This window comes from Sus scrofa, chromosome 7, assembly GCF_054392235.1.
Source record: "Sus scrofa isolate SSC_HxYL_T2T_F1_AM1 chromosome 7, Sscrofa_HxYL_maternal_Yorkshire_Landrace_v2.0, whole genome shotgun sequence".
NCBI classification, from domain to species: Eukaryota; Metazoa; Chordata; class Mammalia; order Artiodactyla; family Suidae; genus Sus; species Sus scrofa.
The window spans coordinates 1,942,281-1,961,493 of record NC_139389.1 but is presented as its reverse complement, the minus strand read 5'-3'; the positions used below and the strand labels follow the sequence as shown (position 1 = coordinate 1,961,493).

At 57.4% G+C, this 19,213-nt stretch overlaps 2 protein-coding genes across 2 annotated transcripts; both read left to right on the top strand.

Moving 5' to 3' along the window:
* Positions 1 to 1,895: 1,895 nt before the first annotated feature.
* LOC110261696 (uncharacterized) lies at positions 1,896 to 4,703 on the top strand. The gene is made up of 4 exons (XM_084967159.1): positions 1,896 to 1,975; positions 3,366 to 3,558; positions 4,171 to 4,279; positions 4,585 to 4,703. The coding sequence occupies exons 1-4, from the start codon at positions 1,896 to 1,898 to the stop codon at positions 4,701 to 4,703; spliced, it is 501 nt and encodes a 166-aa protein (XP_084823285.1).
* A 10,357-nt stretch (positions 4,704 to 15,060) lies between these two features.
* On the top strand, positions 15,061 to 19,116 carry LOC100624785 (tubulin beta-2A chain). The gene is made up of 4 exons (XM_021100120.2): positions 15,061 to 15,195; positions 16,666 to 16,774; positions 17,080 to 17,190; positions 17,867 to 19,116. Exons 1-4 carry the CDS (start codon positions 15,139 to 15,141, stop codon positions 18,925 to 18,927), a joined length of 1,338 nt encoding a protein of 445 aa, XP_020955779.1. The 5' UTR covers positions 15,061 to 15,138; the 3' UTR covers positions 18,928 to 19,116.
* Positions 19,117 to 19,213: the final 97 nt, after the last annotated feature.

Here is a 19,213-nt window from a genome sequence, read left to right as displayed (position 1 = left end):
ATCTGACTGCAGCCCGTTAGGATTCCACAGACTGAGACCGGGAGGCCCAGAGCCATCCCCGCTGCCCCTCTCACGCACACGCCCTGGGTCCCCAGCTGGGGTGACCAAGGGACAAGGCCCCATCCATCTGTAGACTGGGCAACCCCAGGTCAGGTGGCTCACTGGCCTCTGTGCTTCCAGCTTTTCTTTTTCCTTTTTTTTTTTTTTTTTTTTTTGTCTTTTTGGGACCGCACCTGCGGCATATGGAGGTTCCCAGGCTAGGGGTCGAATCGGAGCTGTAGCCACCAGCCTACGCCACAGCCACAGCAACACCGGATCCGAGCTGCATCTGCGACCTACACCACAGTTTATGGCAATGCCGGATCCTTAACCCACTGAGCGGGGCCAGGCATGGAACCCGCAACCTCATGGCTCCTAGTTGGATTTGTTTCCACTGCGCCACGACGGGAACTCTGCTTCCAGCTTTTCAATTCCTCCAAAGCAGGGTGAGGAGAGCTGATTGAAGGCCATTCGGGGGCGGGGGGGGGGGGAGAAGCAGGGGCTCCCCTGGGCTGTCACCTTCTGCTGCAGCAAGACCTTCAACCGGATCCCACCCACCCCCGCTCTCTTTCCGCCGTCACAGCTGCTCCAAGTCCCCACCCCATGGGGGTGGTTCTCAGACCCTCTCCCCGTGTCGCCTTCCTCGTTGCCTTGCAGGTCTTGGCTGTCTGTGGCTTCGTCCCCAGAGCTCAGAGCAGCCTGAATCCCCGCGTGGCTCAGCCTCAGCGCCCCCCGCCCGCCTTCCATTCTGGTTATTACGGGTTATCATGACCCAGGCCGGCCAGGAGCGTGATTCCTGTCTCTGCATTTTCTTAAGTGTCCAGTGAGCCAGCGCCACAGAAGCTGCTGCCGGCATTGCAAAATTCCTTTGGTAACTTTGACCTCTGATGCAAAGGGCAGCCTGGCTCCCGTGCTCCACCTCGGGGACTCTGGTCTCCCGGGAACCAAAGCTTCATCGCCCCCACCTCCACCCCTGCGTCCTTCTTCTGGAACAAGACCAGCAAACGCCACGGGTGACACCAACTGTGAAGCATCTGGGCCAATTGCGAGGTTAGCGGGAATGGCCTCCAAGACTATTCTCGCTGCGACACCAACTGCAAGGTCCAAGGTCCCCAAGACCACCCTAGCTGATAATCCACCAGGAGGACCCACAGAACCTACTGAAAGCTGCTGTACTCACAGATACAGGGTCCCTGCATTCTTTCACAGGGAGAGGATAGGGGCTAAAATTAGCCAAGGGAGGCATGCAGAGGGCCACGTGCAGAGACCAAACCAGAGCTTCTGCTGTCCCCCCCGCGGACTTGGGACACATCACTCTCTCGGCAGTGACATGCGACCTGAGGCCCAGCAGCCAGAGCTTCTCTTGGGCTCCAGATGCATGTGCATGGGGGCCCAGATCCACGTCCAAACCGTGTCCCCCTCCCCACATGCCATCTCCCTTCCGTCCCAGGAGAGCCCCGTGCAGGCATGACCGGCCCTCGGGGAGGCTTGGGAGAGGCTTGTCTGTGCACTGAACTGGGCGGGAAATCCAGAAACCTAAGTTCTAGGACAGGTGCGAGGTTCTGCGGGCATGGCTTCTTGGGTCCACAAAGGTCGCCCACGTGGAGGGGCGTGGCCGAAGCAGGAGGGCGTGGCCGAAGCAGGAGGGCGTGGCCGAAGCAGGGCCGGTCAGGTCTGCCCTCACACCGGCTGTCTTTAGCTCAGCTCCTTAGCCCTTACCAGATCTCCCAGCAGACTGGCTTCCTGCATCACCGTAACTGTAACATAACCTCGGATTTCCGCTTTCAGGCACCAGATGATCCAAAGCTATCTGTGGAAATTTTCACGTCAGAAGCATGTTTCAGCTACAAGCCAAGATGCAGAATCCCTGGTCAAAGCGGAAAGAAGCTTTGACCTTCCTTCCTTGCGAGATCCTCAAGCAGCCTTGGAACAAGAGGTTAAGGGGCTGGGAGGCTCTCAAAGGCCTTGGTTGCTGGCACGGGTCACGCGTGGACACATGTGCATCTGCAGCTGCCGTTGGGTGGGCCCCTCTGCGAGTGTGCCAGGGCCCCCAGGCTTCCTATGCTCTGCTTCAGGAAGTGACCAGACCTGGGGACAGTCTTGGCGAGGACACTGATCATGACCAGAGAACACCAGCAACGCAGGGACCGGCCCCCCAGCAGCTGTCGGCATCAACACGGTCCTGGCTTCCCAAGGGGGCCCTTGACAGGGATCAGAGTGACTGCTGTGCCCGCGTCCCCATGAACGTCTGTGCCACCACCGCAACTGAGAAATCCATCAAACTGCCACTGTCACCCTCACTCTGCCATTTATTTATTTGTCTTTTTGCCTTTTCTAGGGTCACTTCCCGCGGCATATGGAGGTTCCCAGGCTAGGGGTCGAATTGGAGCTGTAGCCACTGGCCTAGGCCAGAGCCACAGCAACGCAGGATCCAAGCTGCGTCTGTGACCCACACCACCAGCTCAGGGCAACGCCGGATCCTTAACCCACTGAGCAAGGCCAGGGTTCGAACCCACAACCTCATGGTTCCCAGTGGCATTTGTTAACCACTGCACCTCAATGGGAACTCCTCACTCTGCCATTTAAATATGCTTCAGGGAGTTCCCGTCGTGGCGCAGTGGTTAACGAATCCGACTAGGAACCATGAGGTTGTGGGTTCGGTCCCTGTCCTTGCTCAGTGGGTTAACGATCCGGCGTTGCCATGAGCTGTGGTGTAGGTTGCAGACGCGGCTCGGATCCAGCGTTGCTGTGCCTCTGGCGTAGGCCGGTGGCTACAGCTCCGATTCAACCCCTAGCCTGGGACCTCCATATGCCGCGGGAGCGGCCCAAGAAATAGCAGCAACAACAACAACAACAACAAAAAGACAAAAAGACAAAAAAAAAAAAAAATATGCTTCAGGCCCAATATCTCAGAGCCCTTCTAACTTGCTCCCTTCCAACTTCAAACTGTGGTTTTACTCCCTAATTTAACATGTAATAATTATTCTCTTTTACAATATTCCCAAGCATACCTCTTGTGAAACTTCTGGTCTCTAAGACCCTCTAACACCTGTCAGTCCAGAACCTTCTCAGCCAATAAGAACGGGGCAACAAGAACCCAGAAGCCCACCTACTCGACAACTACTTAAAGCCTCCTCAATCTCACACTGCCTATTGCTGGTCCCTAAGAGCAGTTACCCACAGCCATTGTGTATATAAAACAACAGGGACAATGCGCAGGGGGTGACAACTGCACACGTCTTACCTTCTGCCGTCACCAAACGTCAGCCCCCCCACCCCACCCCATGCCCCAAGCTGAAACAAGCACACGGGCCTTGACAGTTCAGTCTGGAATCTGCTGACCACAGAGAAATCCTGCTGCTGCAGCGAGCTGGTTTCACACCTGCTCAGCACACACTCCCTCCCTCCCTCCCAGTCCACCAAGCTCCTGCGCCACGGTTGCACCTCTGCACCAGAAAAAAGCCAGTTCTCTTTGATTTTGGATGCTGGCAGATTCGAGATGGGAGCATTCTCCCTACGGTAAGTCCTTTTGATTAAATTTGCTCTGTATCGAAGTCTGGATATGTATTTATTTGGCAGTAGGGTCCCAGCTAGGGCCACTGCCCCCAGGGGGGGCCCCCAGCTCTTCCCGCCCCTCCCCGCCATCCTGCTGCTGCCGCTGCTGAGGGCAGTGCAGATGTCAGAGCTGAGCTGCGCTGCTGGGGGGCTGGGTCCCATCTGTGCCAGGAGACAGGGATGCCTGCAGGCAGCCACAGGGCGGGGTCCCAATGGTCCTGGGTCCTGCCAGGACCCGTCCATCCTCCACCAGGCTGACCCGCAGCCCTGCCCGGGGGTGGCGGCCTCCCCAGCACCCACGATTCCCCTGGAAGGGCGTCTGCTGTGCCCACCCCCCCTCCTTCGGGCCCCTCCCGGCTCCTCAGTCTGTCGCCATATTATGGCTCATGCCCTGCGGATTCCCAAGCCCTGAGCAGCAGCCGCTGGAGGAACGGGGCGGGCAGCTGGCAGTCTGTCTAGGACACCTCGACTGTCTGCCCACACGCCCCTGCGGCAAGGACGAGAGAGGACGCAAAGGGCCCGCCTTACCGGCACCTAGGATGCCAGGCCATCACGTGGTTCCCCTTTTCTCCCCAGTTTTGGGAGGTCATCAGCGACGAGCATGGCATCGACCCCACTGGCAGTTACCATGGCGACAGCGACTTGCAGCTGGAGAGGATCAACGTGTACTACAATGAAGCCACTGGTGACTGCTGGGACCCGGGGGCCCCTCCGCTTGCTTTCTGTTCTGGGGGGACGCCACGTCCGTCCTGCCCGCCTCCACCCTGAGCGCCCGCTGCTCGGGAGCACACGTCCTAAGGCCCCTGCATGCTTGTCACGACCGAGCAAAGCCATCAGCCCCCTCGTAGAGCAGAAACCTCCTCGCAGCTCCCCCGGTGCCTCGGGCTGGCACCTTCTGGGGTGAATTCTGCCGCCAAAGGCGCACAGGGAAGGGCGTCGTCCGGGCCTCCTCGGCCAACCGCAGGTCTAAGTCCAGCTCTGTCCCCACAGGTAACAAGTATGTGCCCCGGGCCATCCTGGTGGATCTGGAGCCGGGCACCATGGACTCGGTCAGGTCTGGACCCTTCGGCCAGATCTTCAGGCCCGACAACTTTGTGTTTGGTACGTAGCCACGACCCCTGGGCGCTGGCTCCGCAGGTCTCCTTCCTCCCCAGCCCCGTGGGGCTCACAGCTCTCCCGGCTCAAGGCCGAGGTGGACACCGTGTGTCCACAGGGAGCCCTCGGCCCTGACGTCACGGCCCCGGGCCCGGAGCTGCCCCTCGTCCAGCCCCTCTCAGTGCAGCCCAAAGGCCGGGTCACCTGCAGGGGCTGCCTCGGCCCCGCCCCCAGAGCAGCCTGGGAGGGGCTTGGAAGGAAGAGCCAAGGAGAGCTTCCCAGAGCAGGTGGCTGGTCCTTCGAGAGAAGCAGTGAGAAGCAAGTGCTTCTAGAGGCCCAGGCCCGAGGCCCAGGTGACGGGCAGGCGCCGAGACCATGGCTGAGAGCCGGTTCTGCCTGCCTGGTCACTGTCGCTGAGGTACGTATTTTAAATTCTGAGCACACTGGTCGTGACCATCATGCCCGCTCCCCAGAACCAGGCCTGGGGGCTCCCAGTGACGCAGTGTCCCCCCTACCGTCCCAGAGCCACCAGCACAGGGGCAGGAAGGGCCAGACAGATCTCTGCAGCTGCACAGAGAACCAGGGCAGCTCATGTGAGTCACCTGGACAGGCAGGCTGCCTGGAAGCTGACGAGGTCGGAGCAGCGGTACAGTTCCCAGCTGAGAACCACCGAACCAGTTCCGAAGCCAGCGCCTCCCTAGATGACAAAGGACTCAGATTTCGTGTTTCGTGGGGGTCCGGGGTGAGATGGGAGATGCTGAGCCAGTGAAGAGGACACCTGGGGACTGTGAACATTGCAGGAGTTGCAAAGTGCCAGTATCTGAAAAGTACGGAGAAGCAGTCACCAGGCTATGGGGCCAAGGCGGGGCCCCAGGCCACCTGGCAGCATCACCAGGTGGGGAGGAGTGTCCTAACGAGCGTCTCGGGCCCTGACACGTCAGCACTGCCCCTGTTCCCGAGACGCTGTCCTTCCCAAACCCTCTTCTGCACGCCCTGCCGGTGACATCCCTCTGGAAGGAGGACCCGTCAGCAACTGGAGGGGGCAGCTCCGGTGCTGGGGTCCCCTGCAGACCCCAGGCGAACCAGCTTCCCCGCTCAGTCCCCTCACCCTCCCACTTCTGGGGAATCCTCCCCCCAACAAACTTCCTCTCAAATCCTTGTCTCAGGCCCAGAAATAAACCCACCTGCTTCCAGACCACTAAACTTCAACAAAGGAGACAAGACCACACACGGGGAAAGCCAGGCTCTTCAGCAGGTGGTGCTGGGAAAGCTGGACAGCTGCATGCAAGTCCATGCAATCAGAACACACCTCACACCATGCCCCAAAATAAACTCAAAATGGCTTAAAGACAAATATAAGACAGGACACCATAAAGCTCCTGGCAGAGAACACAGGCAAAACATTCTCTGACATAAACTGCAGCAGTTTTCTTAGGGCAGTCTCCCAAGGCAAAGGAAATAGAAGCAAAAATAAACAAATGGGACCTAATCAAACTGACAAGCCTTTGCGCAGCAAAGAAAACCATAAACAGAATGAAGAGACAATCCATGGGTTGAGAGAAAATATTTGCAAACAACACGACCAACAAGGGCTTAATTTCCAAAATAGACAAACAGCTCATAAAACCCAATAGCAAAACACCCCAAGCAACCCAATCAAAAAATGGGCAGAAGACCTAGACATTTTTCCAAAGAAAAGATGGCAGACATATGAAAAGATACTTAGCATCACTAGAGAAATAGGAATCAAAACTACAATGAGGTACCCCCTCCACCAGTCAGAATGGCCATCACCCAAAAGTCTACGAATAACAAATGCTGGCGAGGATGTGGAGAAAAGGGAACCCTCTTCCACTGTTGGTGGGAGTGTGAGCTGGTACAACCACCATGGGGAGAACAGCAAGGAGGTTCCTTAAAAACTAAATATAGAATTACTCCATGATCCAGCAATCCCACTCCTGGGCATACACCCAGAAAAGGTAAAAACTCCGAAAAGACAGAGGCACCCCAGTGTTCATAGCAGCATCACTCACAAAAGCCAAGGCATGGAAGCAACCGAAATGTCCCCTGGCAGAAGAATGGATAAAGATGACGTGGCACATAGATACAATGGAATAGTCCTCAGCCATTCAGAAGAACAGAATTCTGCCATTTGCAGCAACATGCATAGACCTAGAGATTATCACACTAGGTGAAGAAAGTCAGAGAAAGACAAGTATTATATAACATCACGTATGCATGGAATCTAAAAAACAATACAATGAATTTACTTGCAAACAAACAGGAACAGACTCACAGACACAGAAAACAAACTCATGGTTACCAAAGGGGAAAGGGGGAGCCGGAGGGATAAACCAGGAGTTTGGGATCAACACGTACCCGTCACTGAATATAAAAGAGCTAAGGAAGGACCGCCTGTCCAGCACAGGGACCCTGTGCAAGGTCTTGTAATAAGGGAAAGAATCCGAAAAAAAATCACGTATCACCGAATCACTTTGTTGTACACCTGAAACTAACACAATGCTGTAAGTCACCTATACCTCAAGAAAATAAAGAATTTAAAAGCGCATACAATAATTCAAAAGTTAATAAAATCCTTCTTGTCTCAGGCCCTGCGGGACTGACCTCAGAGCAGAGGGGAGGCGGGCGGAGTGTTCCGGCGCAGTGTATGCACCACGGCCACGCAGCCCCCAGGCGGGACCGCGCGATCCTCTCACAGCATCCGGCAGCGCGTGGTCGGTCCTGTGCTGGGCCCTCCACGCCGTCAGGTGGTCGGCAGCATCCAGTTCCTCGCAGGCCTGGTCTGAGGATCCTGCTCCCTTGCCAGCTGTTGGCCAGAGGCCGCCCCCTCCAAGTGGCTGCCTCTTCACAGGCCCCACGGCCTCCAACACGGCCACCGCACCTGCAAGGCCACCAGGAGAGCGCCTCCCCTGCTCTGAAACGCTGCCCTCGGCCACCAGCTGGAGAACATTCTCCCCTTAAAAGGCTCACGTGATCAGGGAAGCCCCGCCCAGAGACCCCCTAATTTAAGGTCCCCTGATTTGGGACCTTAATTAACACCTGCAGAATCCCTTCTCAGCAGCGCCTCCATTAGTGTTTCAACAACTGGGAAAAGGTGTGGGCCCCCGGGCAGGTGAGCCTTGGGGCTTAGAATCCCGCTCACCTTGAGCGGACAGTTTGGGGAATGGAATGAATGTGGGCTCCAGAACTTCTGGTTCCGATATCTGGACCTGTGCTCATGAGGGATTTTTCTACTTACTAGTTGTACGGCTTTGGGGCAAGTTTTCTTTTTTTTGCATTTTAGGGCAAGTATTTTAATCACTCTGCGCCTGAGCTTCTTTCTCCATAAATGGTGATAACAGTACCTACTTCAGACCGTCTCAGTGAAGATGAGATGCAAGAGTATCTGCAGGGCCCTCCTCCCATGACCGCGCAGCTGGGGGGGCTCTCGCCAGCCGCCCCCTCGAAGAAAGCTGCTCCAGGACAGGCGATGTGTGGCTCCTCGTCGGGAGCTCAGCGCGGGGGACTGAGCTAGACGCGTTCTGGGACATCTTTCAATGTTGGAATATTTGGTTTTCAGGTCCCTTTGCCCCCAGAAGTTTATGTCCCCATGTGACCATTCTTGGAAGAGTGAATATACTTGCTCATCAGAATAAGGCCATAGCTGATTGGCGTTATCTGCTCGGTACAGATTTCATGAGGGGGTGGAGCCCCGCTGCTCAAACTGGGGGAAGAGTGAGTGGCAGGAGGTGGGAAAAGAATGAGAGAGGAAGCTTAGCCACCCTTGCAGCTTTGCTAAGGACCAGCTCCATCTCAGCAGTTTGCATGTGCAACCGCGGGCAGTTAGGAGGGCAGTGTCTGTCTCAGGCTGGACCCGGAACAGCCGCAGGGCAGGGAGAGGTCCCACCTGGACTCACCTCTGCCACGAGCTTCCTGGCCCCTTGTCCTGCTTTTCCGCCACATCCTTTCAGCCCTGCAGTAACATGCGGTCAGCCTTGGCCGCTCACCTGTGGACCAGCTCCTGACCTGCACGGCCCCGGGAGCTCAGCCTGTGGCCTCCCCGCCGTGCCCCCCTCCGCCGTGCCCCCCACCTCGGCCTCATTCACCGGCGTCCATCCCGGCATCTCAATGGGAACCAAATGCCTCATGAATTACAAACTATCCAACCTTAAAAGTCTTCTGCGAATCAGCACAGAGTACAAGCATTCCACGAGGTAACAAAAGCTTGACTCTGAGACACGCAGCGCACAGAAACGTCGGGTTTCGCTTCTCCGTCCTCCGGTAATTCACCCAAACTCCCCCCTCGTCCATCACACACAGCAACCAAGCTGTCCTCCGCCCGGCGCCCCCTGCCGGCCAGTGCGGGGAAATGACTGGTCCAAGACCCCTGGTTTTCCAGAGTGCACGCAGGTGCCCTCCTGCTCAGCCTTCGCAGCACCTAAAATCTCAGGTGATGCCTTTCCCACGCGCGCCTCCATCTTCTTTAGCCTCCTTCGTTCTTCTAGATATCAACAAATGTAAACGATTTCTTTATATCCAGACACTGTACTAATTGTGAGTGACGGATGAAGCCAGTTGAAGGGCTTTGTCTCCATGCTCGCGCTTTTGGAAGCATCACCCACATCACAACAAAAATTTCTAAATTTCGCCTTTGTAAAATTTTTACTTAATTTACACGTTATGCCAGAAAGTTAGGTTGCCTCTAATTTTCCGGGATATATTCCATAGATATTTAATTAAACATTGATTAACTTTGTTATTACAGGCTTCCTTTCAGATTTGGTCATCAATCCACCCCCATCTCCGAAATCTTCTTAGGGCCTGAAAACTAGCAAAGGCTGTGCTCCTATTGCCCAAAGATGAACTTGACTCTGCTGATGAGACTGAAAGAGTAGACCTAACAAATACTTCTTCTCATTGAGAAACACAAGAGGACACGGGCAGCAACTTACCCAAGCATCAGCCCATCGGTGTTCATCAAAACGTGGTATATGATCAAATAATAAATTTAACAAAACGAGTCCACCCCGTCTTTGAAATGATGCTATTGCTATTTTTTCGGGCAGAGATAAGAACTGATTATAAATAAGCAGTAGCATTTCTTCACAGAGATACTTCTCGGAAGTACTTCTGGGACTTAATTGGCAAAGGAGGGAACCGTGAGCAGGAAGCAATCTGGAGTTTTGTTTGAAGCCCCTGGCTGCACAATCGAGGAGACTCCAGGACTGGATTTCTCCACATCTTAATTGCTCCAAGATGCAATACACGCTTTAAAAATATACCTCAATATGATTTTATCTTTTTAAAAGGCACTTTGGAGTTCCCTGGTGGCCTGGCACTTAAGGACCTGGTGTTACTGCTGTGGCTCAGGTCACTGCTGTGGCTTGGATTTCCTCCCTGGCCTGGTAATTTTCATAGGTTACAGGTGCAGCCAAAAAAAAAAAAAATTAGGGAGTTCCCATTGTGGCTCAGCAGTAATGAACCTGACTAGTATCCAAGAGGATGCGGATTCAACCCCTGGCCCCGCACAGAGGGTTAAAGATCTGGCATTGCCGTGAGCTGTGGTACAGATCTCCGACGGGGCTCGGATCCCAAGTTGCTGTGGCTGGGGTGCAGGCCTGCAGCTGTTGCTCTGATTTGACCCCCTAGCCTTCCATATGCTGTGGGTGTGGCACCAAAAAAAAAAAAAAAAAAACTAAAAAGGCACTTCCTGGGAGTTCCCACTGTGGTGCCATGGGTTAAGAACCAACTGCAGTGGCTTGAGTCACTGCAGAGGCAAGGGTTCGATCCCCAGTGGGTTAAAGCACCGGGCAGAGGTCACAGCTGTGGCTCGGATTCAATCCTTGGCCCAGGAATTTCCAAATGCTGTGGGTGCAGCCGTAAAGAGAAAAAAGTCTCTTCCTACTTCAGGTGCTCCTATCCCAGCGGATTTTACAAGTTTGGTGGCAGCTGGTTGTTGCCCGAACTGCAAAGACTGTCCTAGGAAAATCTGTACAGGCCACGCGGTGGGGGCAGGGAAGAGAGATGCTGCGGGTGAAAACCCTGGCAGTTGGGACAGAGCCCCCGGAGAGCAGGGCTGGGTGACGGAGGTGACCAGGGAGCAGGGCCTCCTTGCTGTCCCCACTCCCCTGCACACCTGCAGCAGAAGGCAGAATTAGGACCCACCGGCTTTCTCACCTCGAGGAGGGGGACGCTGACGTCAGTTTTTCCATAATCCTGTTTGCCTCGAAAGTGAAACAGAGCAAACCTTGATCCCTGGAGCTTCCAGAATGACCAGCAGCCTTTCTGCGCCTGGCTGGGCCCCGCGGACACCAGCACAGCTGGCCTCACCCAGATTCTCTGGCAACTCAGATTTTGGTGTGAAGAAAGCCTGTTTTTTAGAACCTAGATGGCAGGCGAGCCAGAAAGTTGGGTCCTGGCGGGAGCAGGCTCTCAGGCTTCGCGCCTTCTGCAGGGGCTGGTCCAGGCTGTGCCCTGCCCTTGAGGGTGCTCGTGTCTGGAAACTTCCCACTGACCTGCAGACCCTCCGGGTGTGGGGGGGAGAGCCTCTGAACAGGGCTGTGGACCACCTCTGGACTAGGGGCCGCAGCACGCTGTACTACGCGGGGCACTGCAGAGGCGGCGGCGACAGGGGCCTCGATGTAAGGAGAAGAGCGCCAAGGAAGGAAGCGAAGGAGGGAGGGCGCTCAGGAGAGCAAGGGCAACAGCGGAGCGTCTGCAGCACTTACTGGGGCGAGGGGCTCTTCTGCGCCCTTCCCAGAGACTCCTTCTGTCGTTATGATTCCCACTTTCCAGACGGGCGAAGTGAGGCACAGAGGGTGTACGTAACTTGCCGTAGGGCACACAGCTCGTAAGCGGCGGAGTCAGGCTGTGCACCCCTCTATCCGTTCAGGGCCTGTGCTCTTACCCACTCCAGGAATAGGGGTCGGGTGGGGAGGGGGGGTTCATGGGGGGAAATTCCCTCCCGTCCAGTGAACAGCCACGGCCCTGGGAAGCGGAGTTTGCTCAGAGAAGCTGGTATGGTCCCGATACTCTGGGTTGGGGGGGACACGGCAGCGGCTGGGAGAAGGTTAAGACACTTGAGAATTTGTGAGATCATGTCTCATTTAGGTCGTGGCCTAAGAAGACCTCGTATTTTACATTCTCCACGTCGAAGGCAAGGATGATGGAAACACGTTAAAAAGGAACAAACATCTAAACAACCCGTGAAAGCGGAAAAAAGGAAGATAAACGCCAAATGCCAACAGCAGAAAAAACACGAGAGGAGAGTAGCCAGACACACTTGCGTCCTTTAGAATTTCACAAATTTTCTAATTTTGTTCTTGGAAAATACGTGTCCATGAAATGTGTTCCTACCACAATAAAACACATATGTGCATGTAAGGTGCATGTAACACACACACTCAGCGCACGCTATTTTTTCGACTACAAAAGACCCAGATCAACAATTCTAGTAAACATACGTCCTACTGGGACAAGAAACATTCCAGAAGGTGGCTGAAAAACACTACTACACATTTACTTCAAATTATTATCGTCTACTGCAAAAATTGATATAATTTGGTACAGCTGACATCTTCAAGTAAATTAAATTGGGATTCTGACTTCATGTGCCAGGCAGTCTTTTGAAAAAGGAAGTGGCTCAGACGCTTGAAGCAAAATTTCTCCATCTTCACAAAGAGATGCTTTTATCAAAAACCTGAACACATGGGCTCACCGTCAAGGGAGCAGGCGAGAGACGCAGGTGCCTGCCCCCGGGCCTGCTCTGAGGGCCCCGACCAACGGGAAGGGAGATGTTCCAGAAGAACTGAGACAATTTTATTGCTAGGAATGCTCTGGGTTTCATGATGTGAGAACCGATGCTCTCAAAATTTCAGGACCCCAGCAAAGAATGCTTCAGCTAGATCAGAGACGTCACTCTGGAGATGCACGGACTCAGGGTAATCGGCCATCCCGGTCCCAGGCCACTCACTAGAGGGCTCTCCGCGAAGGTGGGCGGGGGGAGGGCAGGCAGAGGATGCCAGCCGAGCCCTTCAGGAAGGTGCAGGCCCAGCCCTTCGCCTGGCTCCTCACCTTCCTTCTCCAGTCTCAATTTTGTCATCATCACCCCAAAGTGCCTTCGGGGTGGGGTGGCTCAAGTGCTGTTGGTGACATCAGGCCCAAAGCAGGAAATGACACAGCAGGAGGACGTTGGCTCCCCCCTCCCATCACCCTGCCCAGCGGCCAGAAGAGCTGGTCCATTTCAGACGCAAAGAAACACGGGCGGTAAAACCACTTTCTCCCCAGAACGCAAAGCCTACTCCAGGGAAGGGAGGCTGAGCGGCCCGCGTCCTCCTGCCGTCTGGGCCGTGTGACCGAGGGGCGGCGTGAGGAGGGCAGCTCACAGCCCTGGATGAGTCACCTTAGGCCGGGCAGGCATTATTCAAAACTCTCTGTGAGCGTCTCTGATTAAACAGGCACAGACACGGGGCGGGGGTGGGGAGCAGGCAGGCTGGCTGCCCACTGGGTGGCAGAGGAGGCACCTTGGGAGGGTCGTTTGCTGCCAGTGACCCCGCCGGGGCTGGGCCTGCTGGAATAAATGCTGTCACTAACTTAGTCACCAGACACCCAGCCCAGAGACATTGTCTCTTGCTCCGCGATGTCACAAAAACCCATTTCCATGTTTCAGAAACAGGTGCCAGAGGCTGAGAGGTTAGGGGATCAGGATTCAGCAGAGTAGGCACCCTCCACACACAGGGAGATGCCCACTGTTAGGGTCCCCATGTCCCCGAAACTGTCCCTTCCACATCTCACCTTCCGCTCCTCCTTGGCCTCAAATTCCCACCTAAATGAAACAATATAGACCAAGAAGCAGCAATTGCCAGAAAAACTTCTAGGAACCGTGTAATCAGAGACACTACCTGGAGCAGGGCCATTCCCTGGAGAGGTTCTGGAACGCTCCAGCTGGTCGTGAAGAGCCCAGGACGTGGGCCTTTGGGGGAGGCCAAGCTTTGGCACCTGGGCGCAGCATCGGCAGGGTGGGCGGAATGCTGGGGACCCAGTGGCATGGGGTGGGGGGGAGCCTGGGAAACCATTCCCGCCTGGGAGGCGGCACCAGCGCCTGGCTCCAGAGTGAGCCAAGGCTGGTTTCCTGAAGCAGGAGTAATGCAGCCAGGACTCTGCCCACCATAACAGGGCAAATAGGCTTAATATTTATAATACAGCATCACCTTAGATTTTATGGGGGTATTGCTGCTCCTTAAACTTGACCCGCTTTCATATAGAGCTGCTCATTTCCGACTCACAAAGCTGGCTGCGGGGCACCTGTAATTACCACCACTTTATAGCTGGAGAAACTGGCCCCAGAGAGGAAAGGAGCAGTCCCAGGGCCCTGCACACCTGGCCCCCTGCTCAGGATGGGCGGGGACAGTAACTAAGGCTGGGTCTTGCCTCACCCTGACCAAGCCTTTCCAACTCACCGGGGCTTTCTCTTTGTAGAAGGAAGCGAGACATGGTCACTTACTAGCTCTGCAGCTGGTCATCTCTTTAGCCTCTTTTCCCAAAGCCGTGAGGCTGGGATGGTCATCACGTTTCCGGAGGACGGAAGTGCGAGAGTTAAAATTCTCCAGTAGCCACTGTAAATACTGCAGCATGTAAAATGCTATGCACTACTTTACGTGCTTTCAACTTCTTCGGCCTACGAAGTCCCACGCGGATTTTACATGAAGGACATTTCAACTCGGATTCCCACGTTTCAGGAGATCAATGGCCACGTGTGCCGGATGGCCTGGAGCTGGACTTCGAGCTCTAAAGGGAGCCCTGGGGATTAGGTGACAGAACGTGCGGAGGGCGCACGCGCTTCGGCGGCCGCCTGGCTGGCACATCGTCTCTCCGCCACGCACGTTCGCGGAATTTTCCACGTGTCGCGGCCTTCACAAGGACCCCACACCCAAAGCTGACATGAGACAGACCCAGCGCCCACTCGTCCTAGCCCCTGCCAAACCCAGCACCTTCCTTAGGGGGGGCAGAGGCGAAAGGGCCCCACCCTACCCTCCTCGCCTGGCCCCCTTCTCTGCGCCCTGCGCCCGCCCCGGGCGTTACACCCAGACCAGAAAGAGCCCGAGGTCCAGGACTCAGGACCCTGCCGGGAGGCAAGGAACCGAGGAGCGCCGCAGACTCCAGAGAAAATTCTGGGCTGCGGCTCCGAGGGGCGCGCGCCGCCGCCCCGAGGCCCAGCGCGGCCCACCCCGGCCCGCACCTCGCGCCGCGCCCCGGCTCCCCCTCGCGGTGCCGCAGTCCCCGCCGCCCCGCCGCCCCCGCGCCCCGCCCGCTGACGTCACCGCGCGGGGGGCGGGGCCCCTGCTATAAAAGGCGCGGCCGAGGGGCGGCCGCAGGTCTCTGCGTCGGAGTTTGCCGGTCTGCCCCACGCAATTCAGGGCCCGCGCTTCCACCAGCTCCGCAGCCGGCATCATGCGCGAGATCGTGCACATCCAGGCGGGCCAGTGCGGCAACCAGATCGGCGCCAAGGTGGGCGCCGGGGACGGGTCCCGAGAGTGTACGCTGCGGGGGGGCGCTGTGAGCAGGGGACAGCGAAACCCGGTGTGCAGGGCCGGGATGGGGCGCGGGTCCACAGGCTGAGGACCACGGGAGGGTCAGGAGGGGGTGGCGGGTCCCCAGGGTGCGCGTCGGGGCCCGGGAGGGGCCGGCGGTTCCCGAGGGTGCGCGCAGGGGAGGGGGCGACGTGTCCCAAGGGCGAGGGCTCAGAGGAGCCCGGGTTCCCAGGGTGAGGACCGAGGAGGGGTCAGGAGAGGGTGGCGGACCCCCAGGGAGCACCCTGGGGCCCCAGAGGGGCTGGGGAGCGGGCGGCAGCCCGGATGGCGCGTTCTCGGCGCGCGCGCTCGCCGGGCGGGGCCCAGGAACCACACAACCTGCCCCGATGCGCTTGGCCACGCAGCTGTGTGTGCCTTTAATCAAGGCCCTTTGAAATTTCCTCTGACCCGGCCCTTCTGCGGGACGGGGTTGCTATTTCCCTGGTAGAATGCCCTCTGAGCGTTGGCTAGGGGCTGCTGTCACATTAATCCAGGGACCGTGTGGAATTTAATTCGTGTATCTTGTCTATAGCTTGAATGAAAAAAATGCAGTGTCATTGGGTGACAGATGTTGTGGAGAATTCTCCTGGGCCCCACAGGCGAGGTTAGATCTCTCTATGCCAGCACCATCTAGACGGGATGACATATAACGTCTGAGTCTGATTCCGTCTGCGAGGCGGCAGGTGGCCGTCCGGAGCTGTGGCTGGCGCCCGCCGTGGGCGAGGCCCGGCGGCTTGGTGCATGGGGGTGGGCGGGCGCCTGCCCAAGGACGTGGGCTCTCTCAGGGCCGCCATATTGCCCACCCCGGGCTCCCGCCCCTTCCCTGCTGCAAATTCATGATGCAGCCTGCACCCTCACCTTCGCCAGCTCCGGCCACTGCCCCCAGGGGGGGCCCCCAGCTCTGCCCGCCCCTCCCCGCCATCCTGCTGCTGCCGCTGCTGAGGGCAGTGCAGATGTCAGAGCTGAGCTGCGCTGCTGGGGGGCTGGGTCCCATCTGTGCCAGGAGACAGGGATGCCTGCAGGCAGCCACAGGGCGGGGTCCCAATGGTCCTGGGTCCTGCCAGGACCCGTCCATCCTCCACCAGGCTGACACGCAGCCCTGCCCGGGGGTGGCGGCCTCCCCAGCACCCACGATTCCCCTGGAAGGGCGTCTGCTGTGCCCACCCCCCCTCCTTCGGGCCCCTCCCGGCTCCTCAGTCTGTCGCCATATTATGGCTCATGCCCTGCGGATTCCCAAGCCCTGAGCAGCAGCCGCTGGAGGAACGGGGCGGGCAGCTGGCAGTCTGTCTAGGACACCTCGACTGTCAGCCCACACGCCCCTGTGGCAAGGACGAGAGAGGACGCAAAGGGCCCGCCTTACCGGCACCTAGGATGCCAGGCCATCACGTGGTTCCCCTTTTCTCCCCAGTTTTGGGAGGTCATCAGCGACGAGCATGGCATCGACCCCACTGGCAGTTACCATGGCGACAGCGACTTGCAGCTGGAGAGGATCAACGTGTACTACAATGAAGCCGCTGGTGACTGCTGGGACCCGGGGGCCCCTCCGCTTGCTTTCTGTTCTGGGGGGACGCCACGTCCGTCCTGCCCGCCTCCACCCTGAGCGCCCGCTGCTCGGGAGCACACGTCCTAAGGCCCCTGCATGCTTGTCACGACCGAGCAAAGCCATCAGCCCCCTCGTAGAGCAGAAACCTCCTCGCAGCTCCCCCGGTGCCTCGGGCGGGCACCTTCTGGGGTGAATTCTGCCGCCAAAGGCGCACAGGGCAGGGCGTCGTCCGGGCCTCCTCGGCCAACCGCAGGTCTAAGTCCAGCTCTGTCCCCACAGGTAACAAGTATGTGCCCCGGGCCATCCTGGTGGATCTGGAGCCGGGCACCATGGACTCGGTCAGGTCTGGACCCTTCGGCCAGATCTTCAGGCCCGACAACTTTGTGTTCGGTACGTAGCCACGACCCCTGGGCGCTGGCTCCGCGGGTCTCCTTCCTCCCCAGCCCCGTGGGGCTCACAGCTCTCCCGGCTCAAGGCCGAGGTGGACACCGTGTGTCCACAGGGAGCCCTCGGCCCTGACGTCACGGCCCCGGGCCCGGAGCTGCCCCTCGTCCAGCCCCTCTCAGTGCAGCCCAAAGGCCGGGTCACCTGCAGGGGCTGCCTCGGCCCCGCCCCCAGAGCAGCCTGGGAGGGGCTTGGAAGGAAGAGCCAAGGAGAGCTTCCCAGAGCAGGTGGCTGGTCCTTCGAGAGAAGCAGTGAGAAGCAAGTGCTTCTAGAGGCCCAGGCCCGAGGCCCAGGTGACGGGCAGGCGCCAAGACCGCGGCCGAGAGCCGGTTCTGCCTGCCTGGTCACTGTCGCTGAGTTAACTATTTACAGAAGGTTCTTAGTTTAACAAAACACAACTGTTTTAAAATTAACAATCTTAATAATCTCAAATGTACTAAACTCCCTTTTTGTTTTATTAGATCCTTAGTGTTTTTTGAGGATCATATATGGAAAATTTTTCTGTAGATAAAGAGAGGCTCTAAAAGCGAAGAATCTGTCATCTCTAAAACAGGTCCAGAGGTAAAATGAGAGAATTTGCCATTACCAACATTTCCCTGACATTCTCCTCTCCCCCTGGCAGGCCAGAGCGGTGCCGGCAACAACTGGGCCAAGGGCCACTACACAGAGGGCGCCGAGCTGGTGGACTCGGTCCTGGACGTGGTCAGGAAAGAGTCAGAGAGCTGTGACTGTCTGCAGGGCTTCCAGCTGACCCACTCGCTGGGGGGCGGCACGGGTTCGGGGATGGGCACCCTGCTCATCAGCAAGATCCGCGAGGAGTACCCCGACCGCATCATGAACACCTTCAGCGTCATGCCCTCGCCCAAGGTCTCGGACACGGTGGTCGAGCCCTACAACGCCACCCTCTCCGTGCACCAGCTGGTGGAGAACACGGATGAGACCTACTCCATCGACAACGAGGCCCTGTACGACATCTGCTTCCGCACCCTGAAGCTGACCACGCCCACCTACGGGGACCTCAACCACCTGGTGTCGGCCACCATGAGCGGGGTCACCACGTGCCTGCGCTTCCCGGGCCAGCTCAACGCCGACCTGCGCAAGCTGGCCGTGAACATGGTGCCCTTCCCGCGCCTGCACTTCTTCATGCCCGGCTTCGCGCCGCTGACCAGCCGCGGCAGCCAGCAGTACCGCGCGCTGACGGTGCCCGAGCTCACGCAGCAGATGTTCGACTCCAAGAACATGATGGCCGCCTGCGACCCGCGCCACGGCCGCTACCTGACGGTGGCCGCCATCTTCCGCGGCCGCATGTCCATGAAGGAGGTGGACGAGCAGATGCTCAACGTGCAGAACAAGAACAGCAGCTACTTCGTGGAGTGGATCCCCAACAACGTCAAGACGGCCGTGTGCGACATCCCGCCGCGCGGCCTCAAGATGTCGGCCACCTTCATCGGCAACAGCACGGCCATCCAGGAGCTGTTCAAGCGCATCTCGGAGCAGTTCACGGCCATGTTCCGGCGCAAGGCCTTCCTGCACTGGTACACGGGCGAGGGCATGGACGAGATGGAGTTCACCGAGGCCGAGAGCAACATGAACGACCTGGTGTCCGAGTACCAGCAGTACCAGGACGCCACGGCCGACGAGCAGGGCGAGTTCGAGGAGGAGGAGGGCGAGGACGAGGCCTGAGACCGTCCCGCGCAAGGGGCGCCCCCTTGGCGAACCCGCGCCGTCCTCCGTCGCGCATGGTCCTTCTCTTCGTACACGATGGTGCTCAGTTTTGCCTCCGTCAGTTCACACTGTTGTGGCCACGTGGACCCTCCGGGAGTTACAGTGTTGTCTGAGATACCTATCCTAATAAAACGCATGTGTCCGAAACCTGGGGTCTCTTTACTTTTATTTCAAGTAGTTTTTATTCTTTCACTAAATGCTTCTTAAATGTTTCTGGCTTTAGTACTTTTTTTTTTTTTTTTTT